The sequence below is a fragment of the Oncorhynchus masou genome, unplaced genomic scaffold (assembly GCF_036934945.1).
Source record: "Oncorhynchus masou masou isolate Uvic2021 unplaced genomic scaffold, UVic_Omas_1.1 unplaced_scaffold_1313, whole genome shotgun sequence".
NCBI classification, from domain to species: domain Eukaryota; kingdom Metazoa; phylum Chordata; class Actinopteri; order Salmoniformes; family Salmonidae; genus Oncorhynchus; species Oncorhynchus masou.
The window spans coordinates 123652-142062 of record NW_027002992.1 but is presented as its reverse complement, the minus strand read 5'-3'; the positions used below and the strand labels follow the sequence as shown (position 1 = coordinate 142062).

The 18411-nt window shown below is 44.5% G+C and overlaps 1 protein-coding gene across 1 annotated transcript; it reads right to left on the bottom strand.

Annotated features, from left to right (window-relative positions):
- Positions 1-6295: 6295 nt before the first annotated feature.
- On the bottom strand, positions 6296-16533 carry LOC135530277 (uromodulin-like). The gene is made up of 9 exons (XM_064958626.1): positions 16443-16533; positions 12097-12900; positions 11709-11795; positions 11056-11243; positions 9528-9679; positions 8832-9080; positions 8539-8689; positions 6899-6974; positions 6296-6713 (listed from the first exon to the last, which is right to left on the bottom strand). Exons 1-9 carry the CDS (start codon positions 16504-16506, stop codon positions 6694-6696), a joined length of 1791 nt encoding a protein of 596 aa, XP_064814698.1. The 5' UTR covers positions 16507-16533; the 3' UTR covers positions 6296-6693.
- Positions 16534-18411: the final 1878 nt, after the last annotated feature.

Genomic DNA, 18411 nt, shown 5'->3' with positions numbered 1-18411 from the left:
GAGGACAGCTCATAATAATGTCTGGAACGGAGCAAATGGAATGACATCAAACAACTGGAAACCACGGAAACCATGTGGTCCACCAACGTTCTGTGATCCCTAGACTCTAATCCAGTGTTTCCCAAACCCCTCCTGGATCACTCTCGTCTCTCCACTTGTTTGATGTATTCCAGTAGTAGCACCAGCTGTTCTCGTCAACCTGTGTAGATCTGATAGAATGGGATGAATAAGCAATATGGTAGTAGGTCAACCCTGCCCTCTGATAGGCCAGGAGTTTTCATCATATTCTTTCCTATCCAATCCTTTCAGGGACCATATGTATTTTTTGGGTTGGCAGGTAGCTTAGGGGTTAGAGTGTTGGGCCAGTAACCGAAAGGTTGCTGGATTGAATCCCCAAGCTGACAAGGTAAAAATCTGTCGTTCTGCTCCTGAACAAGGCAGGTAACCCGCTGTTCCCCGGTAGAGCGACATTAGAAATAAGAATGAGTTCTTAACAGACTTGTCTCGTTAAATAAAAGGTCATCAAATGTACATGTATCATGCAGCTCAGAGTAGGAGTGATTTATGATAGTTTTTAAATCATAATGAATAAGATGACATGGACAGGGTGGGGTCAGGGGGGGTCTGATAAGATGACATGGGCGGGGTGGGGTCAGGGGGGGTATTTGATAAGATGACATGGACGGGGTGGGGTCAGGGGGGGTATTTGATAAGATGACATGGACAGGGTGGGGTCAGGGGGTTTGATAAGATGACATGGACGGGGTGGGGTCAGGGGGGTTTGATAAGATGACATGGACAGGGTAGGTTCAGGGGGGTCTGCTAAGATGACATGGACGGGGTGGGGTCAGGGGGGGTCTGATAAGATGACATGGACGGGGTGGGGTCAGGGGGGGTCTGATAAGATGACATGGACGGGGTGGGGTCAGGGGGGGTATTTGATAAGATGACATGGACAGGGTGGGGTCAGGGGTGGGTTCAGGGGGGTCTGATAAGATGACATAGACGGGGTGGGGTCGGGGGGTCTGATAAGATGACATGGACAGGGTGGGGTCAGGGGGGGTCTGATAAGATGACATGGACAGGGTGGGGTCAGGGGGGGGATCAGTGGGGGTCTGATAAGATGACATGGACAGGGTGGGGTCAGGAGGGGTCTGATAAGATGACATGGACAGGGTGGGGTCAGGGGGGTCTGATAAGATGACATGGACGGGGTGGGGTCGGGGGGTCTGATAAGATGACATGGACGGGGTGGGGTCTGATAAGATGACATGGACGGGGTCAGGTCAGGGGATCTGATCCTAGATCTGTGCTCGTACCTTGATGCAGTATTCATACCCCTTGGATTACTTCACATTTTATTATCTTTAAACGTGGAAGTCAAATGGATTTAAATGTAATTGTTGGTCAATAACCTACTGAAATAACTCTGTAATGTCAAAATGGAATAAAAAAAATAAAAAAAATAAAAAAAGACTCAACTCAAGGTTCACATACGAACGACTCAACTCAAAGTTCACATACGAACGACTCAACTCAAAGTTCACATACGAACGACTCAACTCAAAGTTCACATACGAACGACTCAACTCAAAGTTCACATACGAACGACTCAACTCAAAGTTCACATACGAACGACTCAACTCAAGGTTCACATATGAACGACTCAACTCAAAGTTCACATATGAACGACTCAACTCAAAGTTCACATACGAACGACTCAACTCAAAGTTCACATATGAACGACTCAACTCAAAGTTCACATACGAACGACTCAACTCAAAGTTCACATATGAACGACTCAACTCAAGGTTCACATATGAACGACTCAACTCAAAGTTCACATATGAACGACTCAACTCAAAGTTCACATACGAACGACTCAACTCAAAGTTCACATATGAACGACTCAACTCAAGGTTCACATATGAACGACTCAACTCAAAGTTCACATATGAACGACTCAACTCAAGGTTCACATATGAACGACTCAACTCAAAGTTCACATACGAACGACTCAACTCAAAGTTCACATATGAACGACTCAACTCAAAGTTCACATACGAACGACTCAACTCAAAGTTCACATATGAACGACTCAACTCAAGGTTCACATATGAACGACTCAACTCAAAGTTCACATACGAACAACTCAACTCAAAGTTCACATACGAACGACTCAACTCAAAGTTCACATACGAACGACTCAACTCAAAGTTCACATACGAACGACTCAACTCAAAGTGAAGACAAGAGGATGACGTGGCCCAGAAGCAGTCCACAGCTCCTGTCCCCAAGCCGAGGCACCTGTGTAGATCAGGGCTGTAGGTGCACTGCCTTGTAAAAGTAGTCCTACTCCTTGGATTTATTCACATTGTATTGTTACAAAGTAGGATTCAAATGGTTGAATTGTGACAAGAAAATCAACAATCTACGCAAAATACTCTGTAATGTCAAAGTGGAAGAACAAAGCGATTAATTCTGAAGGGAAAATACACCAATCCAGTTGTTGCATAAGTATTCCGCTCTCTGAGGTAATACATGTTAGAAACACCTTGGGCAGCGGTTTCAGCTGTGAGTCTTCTTGGGTAAGTCTCGAAGAGCTTCACACACCTGGATTGTGCAATATTAGGCCATTAGTCTGTTCAGAATTCTTCAAGCTTTGTCAAGATGTTGGGGATCATGGCTCGACAGTAATGGCCAAGTCTTGCCATAGATTGTCAAACAGATTTAAATCAAAACTGTAACTCGGCCACTCAGGAACATTCACTGTCTTTGTAAGAAACTCCAGTGTAGATTTGGCCTTGTGTTGTCAGTTATTGTCCTGCTGAAAGGTGGATTCCTCTCCCAGAGTGTGGTGTAAAGCAAGGTTTCCTCTAGGATTTTTGCCTGTGCTTAGCTCCACCCCTTTTCATTTTATCCTGAAAAAAACCCTAGTATTTGCCGATGACAAGCATACCCATACCATGATGCAGCCACCACCATGCTTGAAAAATAAAAGGTTGAGTGGGTTACTCAGTGATGTGGTGTGTTGGATTTGCCCCAAACATAAGGCTTTGCATTTAGGCCAAAAAATGTATTCCTTTTCAGTACTGTTTTGCAGTATTACTTTAGTGGCTTGTTGCGTACATGAATGTTTTGGAATATTTGTATTCTATATACTTGTATTCTTCTTTTCACACATTTAAGTAATCATTGTGGAGTCACTACAATGTTGTTGATCCATCCTCAGTTTTCTCCTATCACAGTCACTGAACTCTGTAACTGTTTTAAAATCACCAATGGCCTCATGGTAACATCCCTGAGCAGTTTCCTTCCTGTCCTGCAGCTCAGTTCAGAAGGACGACTGTATCCCTGAGCAGTTTCCTTCCTGTCCTGCAGCTCAGTTCAGAAGGATGACTGTATCCCTGAGCAGCTTCCTTCCTGTCCTGCAGCTCAGTTCAGAAGGACGACTGTATCTTTGATGTGTCTGGGTGGTTTAATTCATCATCCACCGCATCATTATTAACTTGGTCAAAGACGCTTAAAGAGATATTCAATGTCTGATTTGTTATTGTTACCCATCCACCAATCACTGCCCTTCTTCATGAGGCTTTCTCAAAGCTCCCTGCTCTTTGTTGTTGAATCTTGACTGAGGGACCATACAGATGTTGTATGAATGGGGGACAGAGGATGGGTTAGTCATTCAACCACTGTTATTTCACACAGAGTGAGTTCATGTAACTTATAAGGCGTATTAGGTTTGCCTAAACAAAGCGGCTGTATACCTACGCAACGACTAGATTTGAGTTTTGACATTTTTATGAATCTTTTTTTATTTTTTTAATTCGAATTTTTAGAGTTATTTCAGTAGGTTATTGACCAAAAATTACATTTAAATCCATGTCATCCATTCAGACCCCCCCTGACCCCACCCCGTCCATGTCATCTTATCAGACCCCCTGAACCCACCCTGTCCATGTCATCTTATCAGACCCCCCTGGCCCCCCTGACCCCACCCAGTCCATGTCATCTTATCAGACCACTCCTACCCCCCTGACCCCACCCTGTCCATGTCATCTAATCAGACCCCCCTGACCCCACCCCGTCCATGTCATCTTATTAGCCCCCCTGACCCCACCCTGTCCATGTCATCTTATCAGACCCCCCTGCCCCCCCTGCCCCCACCCTGTCCATGTTATCTTATTAGCCCCCCTGACCCCACCCTGTCCATGTCATCTTATTAGCCCCCCCCCCCCCTGACCCCACCCTGTCCATGTCATCTTATTAGCCCCCCTGACCCCACCCTGTCCATGTTATCTTATTAGCCCCCCTGACCCCACCCTGTCCATGTCATCTTATCAGACCCCCCTGACCCCACCCTGTCCATGTTATCTTATTAGCCCCCCTGACCCCACCCTGTCCATGTTATCTTATTAGCCCCCCTGACCCCACCCTGTCCATGTCATCTTATCAGACCACTCCTGCCCCCCTGCCCCCACCCTGTCCATGTCATCTTATCAGACCCCTCCTGACCCCACCCTGTCCATGTCATCTTCTCAGACCCCCCTGACCCCACCCTGTCCATGTCATCTTATCAGACCCCCCTGCCCCCCACTGACCCCACCCCGTCCATGTTATCTTATTAGCCCCCCTGACCCCACCCTGTCCATGTCATCTTATCAGACCACTCCTGCCCCCCTGCCCCCACCCTGTCCATGTCATCTTATCAGACCCCTCCTGACCCCACCCTGTCCATGTCATCTTCTCAGACCCCCCCTGACCCCACCCTGTCCATGTCATCTTATCAGACCCCCCTGCCCCCCCCTGACCCCACCCTGTCCATGTTATCTTATTAGCCCCCCCCTGACCTCACTCTGTCCATGTCATCTAATCAGACCCCCCTGACCCCACCCTGTCCATGTCATCTAATCAGAACCCCCTGACCCCCTCCTGACCCCACCCTGTCCATGTCATCTCAATCGGGATTGATTCAGGACTGGGCCAACAGCCAACCTTTCTCTTACCACAGCGCCACAGCTCCACCTAGTGGAGAGACTGGAGAACTGATACCTCTTAAAACTTTCCCCAAACCAACAGCACCTTGGTGCTTTACAGACAGCTCTGTTGAGGTTTAGAGGGTTATCATCTTGATAACAGTAACTGTTTTACAGACTCTAGCTTGACCCTGTTAATGAGCTCTTTGTAATAAACACACACACCTGCACACACCCACACAAACGAGGCCTGAAGGCACAACCCACATTGAGTTTACAGTAACAATGGAGAGAGGTGGAAGGTCCTCAACCAACAGTAACAATGGAGAGAGGTGGAAGGTCCTCAACCAACAGTAACAATGGAGAGAGGTGGAAGGTCCTCAACCAACAGTAACAATGGAGAGAGGTGGAAGGTCCTCAACCAACAGTAACAATGGAGAGAGGTGGAAGGTCCTCAACCAACAGTAACAATGGAGAGAGGTGGAAGGTCCTCAACCAACAGTAACAATGGAGAGAGGTGGAAGGTCCTCAACCAACAGTAACAATGAAGAGAGGTGGAAGGTCCTCAACCAACAGTAACAATGGAGAGAGGTGGAAGGTCCTCAACCAACAGTAACAATGACGAGAGGTGGAAGGTCCTCAACCAACAGTAACAATGGAGTCATAAGAAAGGAGCATCATAAACTACTACTCAAACTGTCATGGTCATTCTGAAGATTTTCATTGTGTTATTCTACAGTGGAACAAACAGCACTATTTCAATACACCAATCAGTCTTCCTGCTTTGGTAAAACAACCTAGGAAGTGTTCAGTACATTGACTAAATACATATCACGAATGTCACTTGTCTTTAACAAGTTTAGCCAGTTTTCCTAAAATCTGCTATGGTCAATTAGTACTTTCGCCTATACCAAATAAACCACACATTGTTCTCAATCCCTTGTTGTTCTGTAAATATGTGTTTAACCTGCCTTATATGTTTACAACCTGTTAAATAGACAATCATCAGACAACGAGCATCATCATACAGAGTTATTTATTGACATCATCAAATCACAGCTTACACACACACAGCAACTCAGGTTTGGTTGGAACTTACACACACAGCAACTCAGGGTTGGTTGGAACTCACACACACAGCAACTCAGGGTTGGTTGGAACTCACACACACAGCAACTCAGGTTTGGTTGGAACTTACACACACAGCAACTCAGGGTTGGTTGGAACTCACACACACACAGCAACTCAGGGTTGGAACTGGAACTCACACAGCAACAGGGTTGGTTGGAACTCACACACACAACTCAGGGTTGGTTGGAACTCACACACACAGCAACTCAGGGTTGGTTGGAACTCACACACACAGCAACTCAGGGTTGGTTGGAACTCACACACACAGCAACTCAGGGTTGGTTGGAACTTACACACACAGCAACTCAGGTTTGGTTGGAACTCACACACACAGCAACTCAGGTTTGGTTGGAACTTACACAATGATTTGAGGAAATGATCAGTCCTAAAACAATGCAAGTCTGTGTGTATACAACATACACAGTACAATGAAATCACACTGTAGTGCATAAATTCATTACTAGAATCAAAACAAGTATTTCTGTGCCCTTGAAAGTTACACTGGGCTGTAGGTTGGGATGGAGATCAGGGGAGTAGTGCAGGAGGGACCCCATCCTTCATATGACATGCTGGGGGCTCCCAAGGCTCACTCCAGACTCTGGGCCCCTGAGGGTCAAAGAGAATCTGACTGTTAAAGAGGAAACACACCAGAACGACAGCCGAGTGCTTTTGACCAGAATATCGGCCATTAATTTTTGTTCTTTTCCCGACTACTCTACATTTTGGTCCAAAACCTCTACAATATATTAGCTCATAACCTATGTAAGTCATTACTAAAGTAAAATATTTACAGGTGATTGGCCCGATGGTGAGCGGCTTGAGGCGGATGGACTTGGACACAGAGCGGGATCTCCTCCTGGAACACACCTGTAGAGAGAGAGACAAACCACTAAGTCAGAGAGACCAAACACTAAGTCAGAGAGACCAGCCACTAAGTCAGAGAGACCAAACACTGAGTCAGAGAGACCAACCACTGAGTCAGAGAGACCAACCACTAAGTCAGAGAGACCAAACACTAAGTCAGAGAGACCAAACACTAAGTCAGAGAGACCAAACACTAAGTCAGAGAAACCAACCACTAAGTCAGAGAGACCAACCACTAAGTCAGAGAGACCAACCACTAAGTCAGAGAGACCAACCACTAAGTCAGAGAGACCAAACACTAAGTCAGAGAGACCAAACACTGAGTCAGAGACCAACCACTAAGTCAGAGAGACCAAACACTAAGTCAGAGAGACCAAACACTAAGTCAGAGAGACCAACCACTAAGTCAGAGAGACCAAACACTGAGTCAGAGACCAACCACTAAGTCAGAGAGACCAAACACTAAGTCAGAGAGACCAGCCACTAAGTCAGAGAGACCAAACACTGAGTCAGAGAGACCAACCACTGAGTCAGAGAGACCAACCACTAAGTCAGAGAGACCAAACACTAAGTCAGAGAGACCAAACACTAAGTCAGAGAGACCAAACACTAAGTCAGAGAAACCAACCACTAAGTCAGAGAGACCAACCACTAAGTCAGAGAGACCAACCACTAAGTCAGAGAGACCAACCACTAAGTCAGAGAGACCAAACACTAAGTCAGAGAGACCAAACACTGAGTCAGAGACCAACCACTAAGTCAGAGAGACCAAACACTAAGTCAGAGAGACCAAACACTAAGTCAGAGAGACCAACCACTAAGTCAGAGAGACCAAACACTGAGTCAGAGACCAACCACTAAGTCAGAGAGACCAAACACTAAGTCAGAGAGACCAAACACTAAGTCAGAGAGACCAACCACTAAGTCAGAGAGACCAACCACTAAGTCAGAGAGACCAAACACTAAGTCAGAGAGACCAAACACTGAGTCAGAGACCAACCACTAAGTCAGAGAGACCAAACACTAAGTCAGAGAGACCAACCACTAAGTCAGAGAGACCAACCACTAAGTCAGAGAGACCAAACACAGAGTCAGAGAGACCAAACACTGAGTCAGAGACCAACCACTAAGTCAGAGAGACCAACCACTAAGTCAGAGAGACCAAACACTGAGTCAGAGACCAACCACTAAGTCAGAGAGACCAAACACTGAGTCATAGTGACCAAACACTAAGTCAGAGAGACCAAACACTGAGTCATAGTGACCAAACACTAAGTCAGAGAGACCAAACACGGAGTCATAGTGACCAAACACTAAGTCAGAGAGACCAAACACTGAGTCATAGTGACCAAACACTAAGTCAGAGAGATCAAACACTGAGTCAGAGACCAACCACTAAGTCAGAGAGACCAACCACTAAGTCAGAGAGATCAAACACTAAGTCAGAGAGACCAACCACTAAGTCAGAGAGACCAACCACTAAGTCAGAGAGACCAACCACTAAGTCAGAGAGACCTGAAAGCCCAAGGAGGGAGCTAATGAGTCTGAGAAGAACATCAGGACTCACTGGAGTGCAGGAGGAGCTCCTCTGGTCACACAGGCTGAGGCTGCAGTGCAGGAAGACGTAGCGGTATTCCCCCTGCAGTAGAGCAGAGAACGAAGCCCTGAGGGACGAGCCACTTTCCTCCACTGTCACCTGGGTACGATTTGTAGGACACCTGGGAGGAGAGCCAAGAAACAGCAACGGTTTCAAGGCATGCACGGCAACACAGACCGTACACAGCAACAAACACAACCATACTTCACACACAAAACAAACACACATGGACATGCAAACAGCCGATGAACAGAGTCATGGACCTGTCCTGAATCATGTAGGTCCGTGGGAGATTATCAGGGCTGGGTGATTCCGTGGAGTAGCAGTCTTCCAGAACAACAACAAAACGTTCTGCCTCGGACTCCTCTACGGACACGCCCACGTGCAGGGAGGAACCCACAATCAGGGTGATTGGCTGACCAGCTGGGTAAGGCTGTGTGTAGTTGGAGTCGCGGTACAGAGACATGGAGGCCTTGGCCTTGGCACCGACTCGGACGACTTTATGACCAGTTCTGTGAAGAGGTACAAAGGTACAAAGAGGTGACGCTACAAATCAAATCAAACTTTATGAACATTAAAATAACAGTTGAATGTTCATAATGATGACACTGTTAGACTAAACAGTTCCAAAAAGGGTTCTTTGGCTGTCCCCCATATGAGAACCCTTTCTGGTTCCAGGTTGAACATGTTTTGGTTCTAGGTAAAACCCTCTGTGGAGAGGGTTCTATATGGAACTCAAAATAATTATATCTGGAACCAAAAGGTTTCTTCCTGGAACCAAAAGGGGTTCTTCAAAGGGTTCTCCGATGGGTTCTCCTATGGGTTCTCCTATGGGTTCTCCTATGGGGACAGCTGAAGAATCCTTTTAGGTTCTAGATATCAGTTTTTTTTTAAATAATAGTGTCGTCTGCACAAAGACAACAGAATATACAGAATGGACTTTCTGCATATCTTCTCACAGTGGGAGAGGTCTGATGGCCACATCCAGACTGCTCTCTGTCTCCAGAGGATAGACACAGGAGAAGGGAAAGCCGAAGGGTCGGGAGCCGTTCCTCCCATCTACTGGATAAACTAATAAGCTGTTGGAGTAGACAGCATGGGTGGTGTTTGTCTGGGGAAAAGGGAGCAGAGGGATAAGAAATATGTCATATTCATGCATTTATTAGGCCTGCTTGCATTAGTGATGTGTAGACTACCGTGAAATCACAGTGATTTGTCTGAGAATTAACCACCGTTAACACTAATGTCACATCGTCTTCAGCCCGATTTTAAAGAGTCCTATTGAGACCAAGGTCTCGTGACAAGACCAGCAGCCATTACACATTAAACGTTAGAGACACACATGCTTCAGTCAAGGCAGGAGCATAGAAAACACAAAAAATACAAAAACACAATTGAAAAAACAAGCGGAGGTTCCTCCACCAACAATGTGAACTGAAAGACACCACTGCACCCCGCGTAGCTCGGTTGGGACAGTATGGCGCCAGAGTTGTGGGTTCGATTCCCACCAGGGACCAGTATGAAAAGTATCAACGTATATTCACTCACTACTGCAAGTCGCTCTGGATCAGAGCGTCTGCTGAATGTCAAATGTAACTGTAGGTTATTCTGAAGGTCGTTCCATAAGTACGATGTGAATCAACTAAAGTGTTTCGTAATAATTCATAAAACGCCTCCAGGGAAAATATTGGGGCAGCAATATAGAACCTTCTTGAGCATAAAGTGAAAATATTGGGGCAGCAATATAGAACCTTCTTGAGCATAAAGTGAAAATATTGGGGCAGCAATATAGAACCTTCTTGAGCATAAAGTGAAGATATTGGGGCAGCAATATAGAACCTTCTTGAGCATAAAGTGAAAATATTGGGGCAGCAATATAGAACCTTCTTGAGCATAAAGTGAAGATATTGGGGCAGCAATATAGAACCTTCTTGAGCATAAAGTGAAGATATTGGGGCAGCAATATAGAACCTTCTTGAACATAAAGTGAAAATATTGGGGCAGCAATATAGAACCTTCTTGAGCATAAAGTGAAGATATTGGGGCAGCAATATAGAACCTTCTTGAGTATAAAGTGAAGATATTGGGGCAGCAATATAGAACCTTCTTGAGCATAAAGTGAAAATATTGGGGCAGCAATATAGAACCTTCTTGAGCATAAAGTGAAGATATTGGGGCAGCAATATAGAACCTTCTTGAGCATAAAGTGAAGATATTGGGGCAGCAATATAGAACCTTCTTGAGCATAAAGTGAAAATATTGGGGCAGCAATATAGAACCTTCTTGAGCATAAAGTGAAAATATTGGGGCAGCAATATAGAACCTTCTTGAGCATAAAGTGAAAATATTGGGGCAGCAATATAGAACCTTCTTGAGCATAAAGTGAAAATATTGGGGCAGCAATATAGAACCTTCTTGAGCATAAAGTGAAAATATTGGGGCAGCAATATAGAACCTTCTTGAGCATTAATTGAAAATATTTCTCACCTCCAGAGTGTTTCCACAGTGTCCCTCCCGTCGCTCCACCTGGTACCACACTGAGCCGTTACGATCCTCGTGGGCGGAGCAGCGTCCGTCAGCCAGGTGGACAGAGGAAGCATCCAGACCAGCAGCCTCCAGGTAAACATTTGGAAGGCCCACCTTCAGGAGGCTCCGCCCACACACCAGCTCTGGAGCTAAGTAAACAACTCAGGAGGTTATTTAAGCAATAAGGCGTGTGAACAGGTACATGTGGGAGACTGAGATCTCTGTGTGGCTTCTTATACACCACGCAACACGGAATGCCTGCATACATCCCTCAGCCGTGGTATATTGGGCATATACCACAAACCCCCAAGCTGCCTTATCAACCAATCATCATTCAGGGCTGGAACCCTGAATGTTGATTGGCTGAAAGCCACGGGTATGAGGAAAACATGTATTTTTATTTTTTCTAATTCCATTGGTAATCAGTTTATAATAGTAATAATGCACCTTGGGGGTTTGTGACATATGGCCAGTATACCACGCCTCCTCTGACCTTATTGGTTCAAAGATACGCCTCTTAAAGATGCATCATTTCACCCCGAAATCTCTGCGTTTCATAGTGTTTGAAAAAAATACTGATCTGACAATACAGTTTATATTTGTTCAGCACTCACCTTTCCTCTCACATCTCCAGTTGGTCACATTGTCTCTCACACAGGCATCAAACACTCCACATGTGGAACACACCGTGGTGTTGACATCTGGAAGAGACAGAGGTAGTGTTAAATGACTTTGTTATGTCTAGTTATTTGAACACTCTTGATGTCTTTAAGAAACAGTGACAAGGACATTATGACGTCATACCTGCACATTGACAAGGACATTATGATGTCATACCTGCACAGTGACAAGGACATTATGACGTCATACCTGCACAGTGACAAGGACATTATGACGTCATACCTGCACAGTGACAAGGACATTATGACGTCATACCTGCACAGTGACAAGGACATTATGACGTCATACCTGCACAGTGACAAGGACATTATAACGTCATACCTGCACAGTAGGCCATGTTGCATGTTGTTGTAGGGACAAACTTGTAGACATAGTAGTTTCCATAGCAGGCTTTGACATGGATGGGATTTTGCCTCCAGTAGCAGCAGTCATAATAATAGTGTCCACAGACGCTCCTCTGAACCACCCCGTCTAACAGCTGGGGATGAGCTAATGGAAGCCACAAGGGGATCTCCGTCCCACACATGTATTTCTCCACACACCTCTCTGGCATCTGAACACTGGTGTTCCCCAGGAACAGGCGATACCAGCCCTGCCAGTTGACAGACGAGTCACAGTGGTAGCCGTTAGCTGCAGCGTGGTTGGTGGTGGAACGCCAGTCGTCATTCAGTACAGTGTAGTGCTGGCAGGGGTCTGCACAGTAAGATGTTCCACCAACACTGATACAGTCCTCTCCCACTGGACACCGTCTCCCCCCGCACTGAAACTGTACTGAACGGGAGTCGCCAGGACTGGAGTGGAGGTCGTCTTCAGGAGGCACCAGGCAGTTGAAGGATCCGGGGGTGTTCTCACAGACCTGAGGAGGGCTGCAGGGTTGGTCTGGGAGGGAACACTCGTCAACGTCCACACAGCCCAGCTCCGAGGACCAGCCGTAACCTTGACGACAGCAGGAGCCTTTAACGCAGAACTCACGGTCGTAGCAGGTGATGCCGTCGCCAACGAAGCCATCTTGACAGGTGCAAGTGACGGACCAGGTTTGGAAAGCATCTCCCCTCCCACGTTCCACAGGTGAGTCTAGGCAGGTGGCTTGGTCATGACACGCCTCACAACTGGTAACAACCGTACCTGAGAAAACAATTCCCCCATAAAGCTGATGACAAGACACCACATTCAATTTAATCAATAAGGCCCAAGGAGGTGTGATATATTGGCCGTTATAAACTGGGTAGTTTGGGTCCTGGATGCTGATTGGTTGACAGACGTGGTATATCAGACCGTATACCACGGGTATGACAAAAACATTTATAATTACTGCTCTAATTACGTTGGTAAACAGTTATAATAGCAATAAGGCACCTTGAAGATTTGTGTTATATGTCCAATATACCACAGGCTAAGAACAGCCCTTAGCCGTGATATATTGGCCATATACAACACCCCCTCGTGCCTTATTGCTTAAATATACCACAAGTATGATGCAAAATTACTTGTTTACTGTTATAATAATACTTTGGTAACTAGTTAATAATAGCAATAATGCACATCAATGGGTTTGTGGTATATGGCCAATATGTCACTGCTAAGGGCTGTATCCAGGCACTCCCCTTCACATCGTGCCTAAGAACAGCAACACATAAAACCTCACATAATTCTGCTAAAAAACGATTGCAATTTATCTCATCCAGTGGTACAGTTGAAGTCATTAGTCATTTACATACACCTAAGCCAAATACATTTAAACTCAGTTTTTCACAATTCCTGACATTTAATCCTAATAAGGAATTCCCTGTTTTAGGTCAGTTAGGATCACCACTTTATTTTAAGAATGTGAAATGTCAGAATAATAGTAGAGAGAATTGTTTATTTCAGCTTTTATTTCTTTCATCACATTCCCAGTGGGTCAGAAGTTTACATACACTCAATTAGTATTTGGTAGCATTGCCTTTAAATTGTTTAACTTGGGTCAAACGTTTTGGGTAGCCTTCCACAATAAGTTGGGTGAATTTTGGCCCATTCCTGCTGACAGAGCTGGTGTAACTGAGTCAGGTTTGTCGACCTCCTTGCTCGCACACACTTCTTCAGTTCTGCCCACAAATGTTCTATAGGATTGAGGTCAGGGCTTTTACTGTGGATATACAGTATATCACAAAAGTGAGTACACCCCTCACATTTTTGTAAATATTTGAGTATATCTTTTCATGTGACAACAATGAAGAAATGACACTTTGCTACAATGTAAAGTAGTGAGTGTACAGCTTGTATAACAGTGTAAATTTGCTGTCCCCTCAAAATAACTCAACACACAGCCATTAATGTCTAAACAGTGGCAACAAAAGTGAGTCCACCCCTAAGTGAAAATGTCCAAATTGGGCCCAAAGTGTAAATATTTTGTGTGGCCAGCATCATTTTCCAGCACTGCCTTAACCCTCTTGGGCATGGAGTTCACCAGAGCTTCACAGGTTGCCACTGGAGTCCTCTTCCACCATTTGGAAATTGCTCCCAATGATGAACCAGACTTGTGGAGGTCTACAATTTTCTTTCCCTCATCTTCCAAAAAGGGTTCTTCAGATGAAAATGTTTTTTGGTAGAACCCTGACCTTCTGCAAAGAACCCTTTTGGAACCCTGTTCCATGGTTAAGGGCTGTTCCTGTGCCTGGATACAGCCCTTAATAGTAGTTTATTGGCTGTACACCACAAACTCTCGAGATGCCTTATTGTTATCATAAACCGGTTACCAACATAAATATAACAGTAAACAAATTGTGTTGCGTTATACCCATGGTATATTGCCTAACATACGGCTGGAATTCTGTTTTTAGCCAATCGGCATCCAAGACCCGAACTACCCGATTTATAATAAGCTTTATATTAATGATCCAGACTTTAATCATCAATGCCCCTTCAAAGGAACGTGCCAGAATGATAGAACATTTACATTTAAGTCATTTGGCAGACGCTCTTATCCAGAGCGACTTACAAATTGGTGAATTCACCTTCTGACATCAGTGGAACAGCCACTTTACAATAGTGCATCTAAATCATTTAAGGGGGGGGGGGGTGAGAAGGATTACTTTATCCTATCCTAGGTATTCCTTGAAGAGGTGGGGTTTCAGGTGTCTCCGGAAGGTGGTGATTGACTCCGCTGTCCTGGCGTCGTGAGGGAGTTTGTTCCACCATTGGGGGGCCAGAGCAGCGAACAGTTTTGACTGGGCTGAGCGGGAACTGTACTTCCTCAGTGGTAGGGAGGCGAGCAGGCCAGAGGTGGATGAACGCAGTGCCCTTGTATGGGTGTAGGGCCTGATCAGAGCCTGGAGGTACTGCGGTGCCGTTCCCCTCACAGCTCCGTAGGCAAGCACCATGGTCTTGTAGCAGATACAAACATGCTCTAAATCATCTGAAGATAGGGAACAAGTCCATTGCTTATGAAATTCGCTGTCATATATCCTTTTTTTTGGAGGCAAAATCTATGCTGTGTATCCTACTTGCTGATTCATTAAACTCGGCATGTGAAGAACTACAACCAGTGAGCAAGTCAGAAATGTCTGAATTTCCTGCACATGAACACGGCAGTAGCCCTCCACTGCTTTCAAGGATCACCACCTTCCGGAGACACCTGAAACCCCACCTCTTTAAGGAATACCTAGGATAGGATAAAGTAATCCTTCTCACCCCCCCCCCCCTTAAATTATTTAGATGCACTATTGTAAAGTGGCTGTTCCACTGGATGTCAGAAGGTGAATTCACCAATTTGTAAGTCGCTCTGGATAAGAGCGTCTGCCAAATGACTTAAATGTAAGTGTAAATGTAAGGGACCATCTTAAAACTGCAACACCTACAATTGCATGTCAAAAAATGTCAATATCTTCTCAACCACGTGACATAGTGAACCTATAACAGTTGGTTTGAGATGGTTAAGTCATGTGGTTGCAAAGACATTTTTCAGTTAATCACTTGCACTTTTAAGCTCTGAGTACACAGACAATAAGCCATTGAAATCAACGGAACAGAACAACAAAAAACAACTTGTTCTCTATCGTCAGCTGATTCAGAATATTACATTTTTGACATCCTGTCACGTTCCGTTGAATATTTATTGAAGAGCAAAGTCTGAATCTTTAAAATAAATCTATAAACATTGCGGTTGACAAGACAAAGGGGTGAAGTCTCAAAGAAACATTTTAAGTTCCATAATTAAGTTCCACTTTAAGTTCCATTTTAGGTTCCACTTTAAGTTCCATTTTAAGTTCCATAATTTTTAAATCAGGAGTGGTTAATTATTGCCCAGATCTTTAACACAATAACACAATATCCCCTATGACGTCCCATTCCCTGTATAGTGGCAGGGCTCTGGTCAAAAATGGTGTATCACATAGGGATTAGGAAGCCATTTGGGACTCAAACCAACGTCTTGAAAGGGCAATAAAGAAGGTTAAATGCACATCTTACACTTGTCGAATACCGTGCTGAGTTAATAAATAATAATACTGAGGTAAAGGAAGGAGAGGAATATATATATATATATATAAAGGAAGTCAGAATATTGCTTGCTCCCCCCAGTGCTTTATTCTTGCACACAAAGCTTCCATCACCCATAACCTGTACTGGGGAGCAGCAGTATTCTGTGTGAAGCTCTCATTCCGTTCCCTAAATGAGAATCAAGCCTTTACCTGAGCCGTCTGCAGCAACATGTCTAAAGAACAAGAGCACCATCAGAACACCCGACGACAGCATTCTGTTCAGCTTCTCTTCAGATCAGACACACGACTGGAAAATAAAGAATTTAAAAATAATATTGTTTTTTGTTGTTGGTACAGTTATAGCCAAAGGGAGCACTTCCGGCAGAGGAAGCTGATTAAAAATGTTTTCTTCCATCATAAACCTACGTGTTTTGGCCTAAAAGTCTCCATCAGGGTCAAAACATGATAAAGGCTAACGAGCGAAACAAACACGTTTTATAATTGAAGAAGCGTTTAAAAATAACAAATGATCAACTTCCAGAGTTCCTGAATTCACTTCAATTGTGGCAAAATCAAACAATAAAATGTGAAGTATTTTCATGCAGAAGGAATAAGATATAGTTGAAACTATGGAAAAAGACATCGCTCACTTACCAATCAGCATATGATGGATTTGACCATTGAGCTAGAGAATATATCCAGTAGTTTTTCAGGGGAGGAGGGGGTGGTGGGCCGCATCATGTGACTACAGTAAAAGGAATATTGTTTTTAACGGAGTTACTAATTAATCGTTACTAATTAACTATTAGAAATATAATCTATGCCAGTTAGCCTTGTGCCAATGTGCCCATGGTGATGACACTGAAACATTGAACAAATGAATAAAGTGTATTGTTTAAACCAGTGTTTCCCAATACCAAAAGGGGGGGGCGGGTGGGTTACATTTTGCCCGAGCACCGAACACATTTGATTCAGCTAATCAACTCACCATCAATCAAATTGGATTTGAATCAGGTATGTTAGCACATTGTAAAAATGTGTCCCCGTTCGGGTCCCCAGGACCCGGATTGGGAAACACTGCTTTAAAGGGACATTTCACTCGTCAATGAAAGACTTTCAGACCTCAAAAGTAGACTGGTTTCAGGGTTTCAAGATGAAACCCACAACATTGGTTGTGTAGATCATGCCATATGCCTCAATACAAAGGGTTTTCTCCAATGCTGATCTTTTCCATTCACTCTGACATGAGTTAACTTTGGAAGTCTGAAAACTGAAAACGTCTGACAGCCTTTTAGTTGAAGGTGTAATGTCCCTTTATTACCTGTATGGAGCTGAACTAATGAGCTCATCACTCGGAGTGTTATGTTGGTCTGTCATTGATAATAAGTCATGACCATAGGTCCTACTGGTCGGAGCCAGAAGGGCCCATTGGGCGGGAGCCTATCGGTCGTCATTATGGGCAAGTGACAAAGTCAGAAGCTCCGCCTCTTTCAAAAATGTTTCTTCTTCTAATCTGATTTTAAACCTAACCTTAACCACACTGCTTACTTTAGGCCAAACCATAACGTTAAATGAAGACCAACCACACTGCTTACTTTAGGCCTAACCATAACGTTATATGAAGACCAACCACACTGCTTACTTTAGGCCTAACCATAACGTTAAATGAAGACCAACCACACTGCTTACTTTAGGGCTAACCACAACGTTAAATGAAGACCAACCTCACTGCTTACTTTAGGCCTAACCATAACTTTAAATGAAGACCAACCACACTGCTTACTTTAGGGCTAACCATAACGTTAAATGAAGACCAACCACACTGCTTACTTTAGGCCTAACCATAACGTTAAATGAAGACCAACCTCACTGCTTACTTTAGGCCTAACCATAACTTTAAATGAAGACCAACCACACTGCTTACTTTAGGGCTAACCATAACTTTAAATGAAGACCAACCACACTGCTTACTTTAGGCCTGACCATAACGTTAAATGAAGACCAACCACACTGCTTACTTTATGCCTGACCATAACATTAAATGAAGACCAACCTCACTGCTTACTTTAGGCCTGACCATAACATTAAATGAAGACCAAAAAGCCCATTTTGATTTCCTCTTTCTCTAGCCCTGAGGCAGAATGATGTACCAGTACACCCCCTGGACAGGACACTAGTC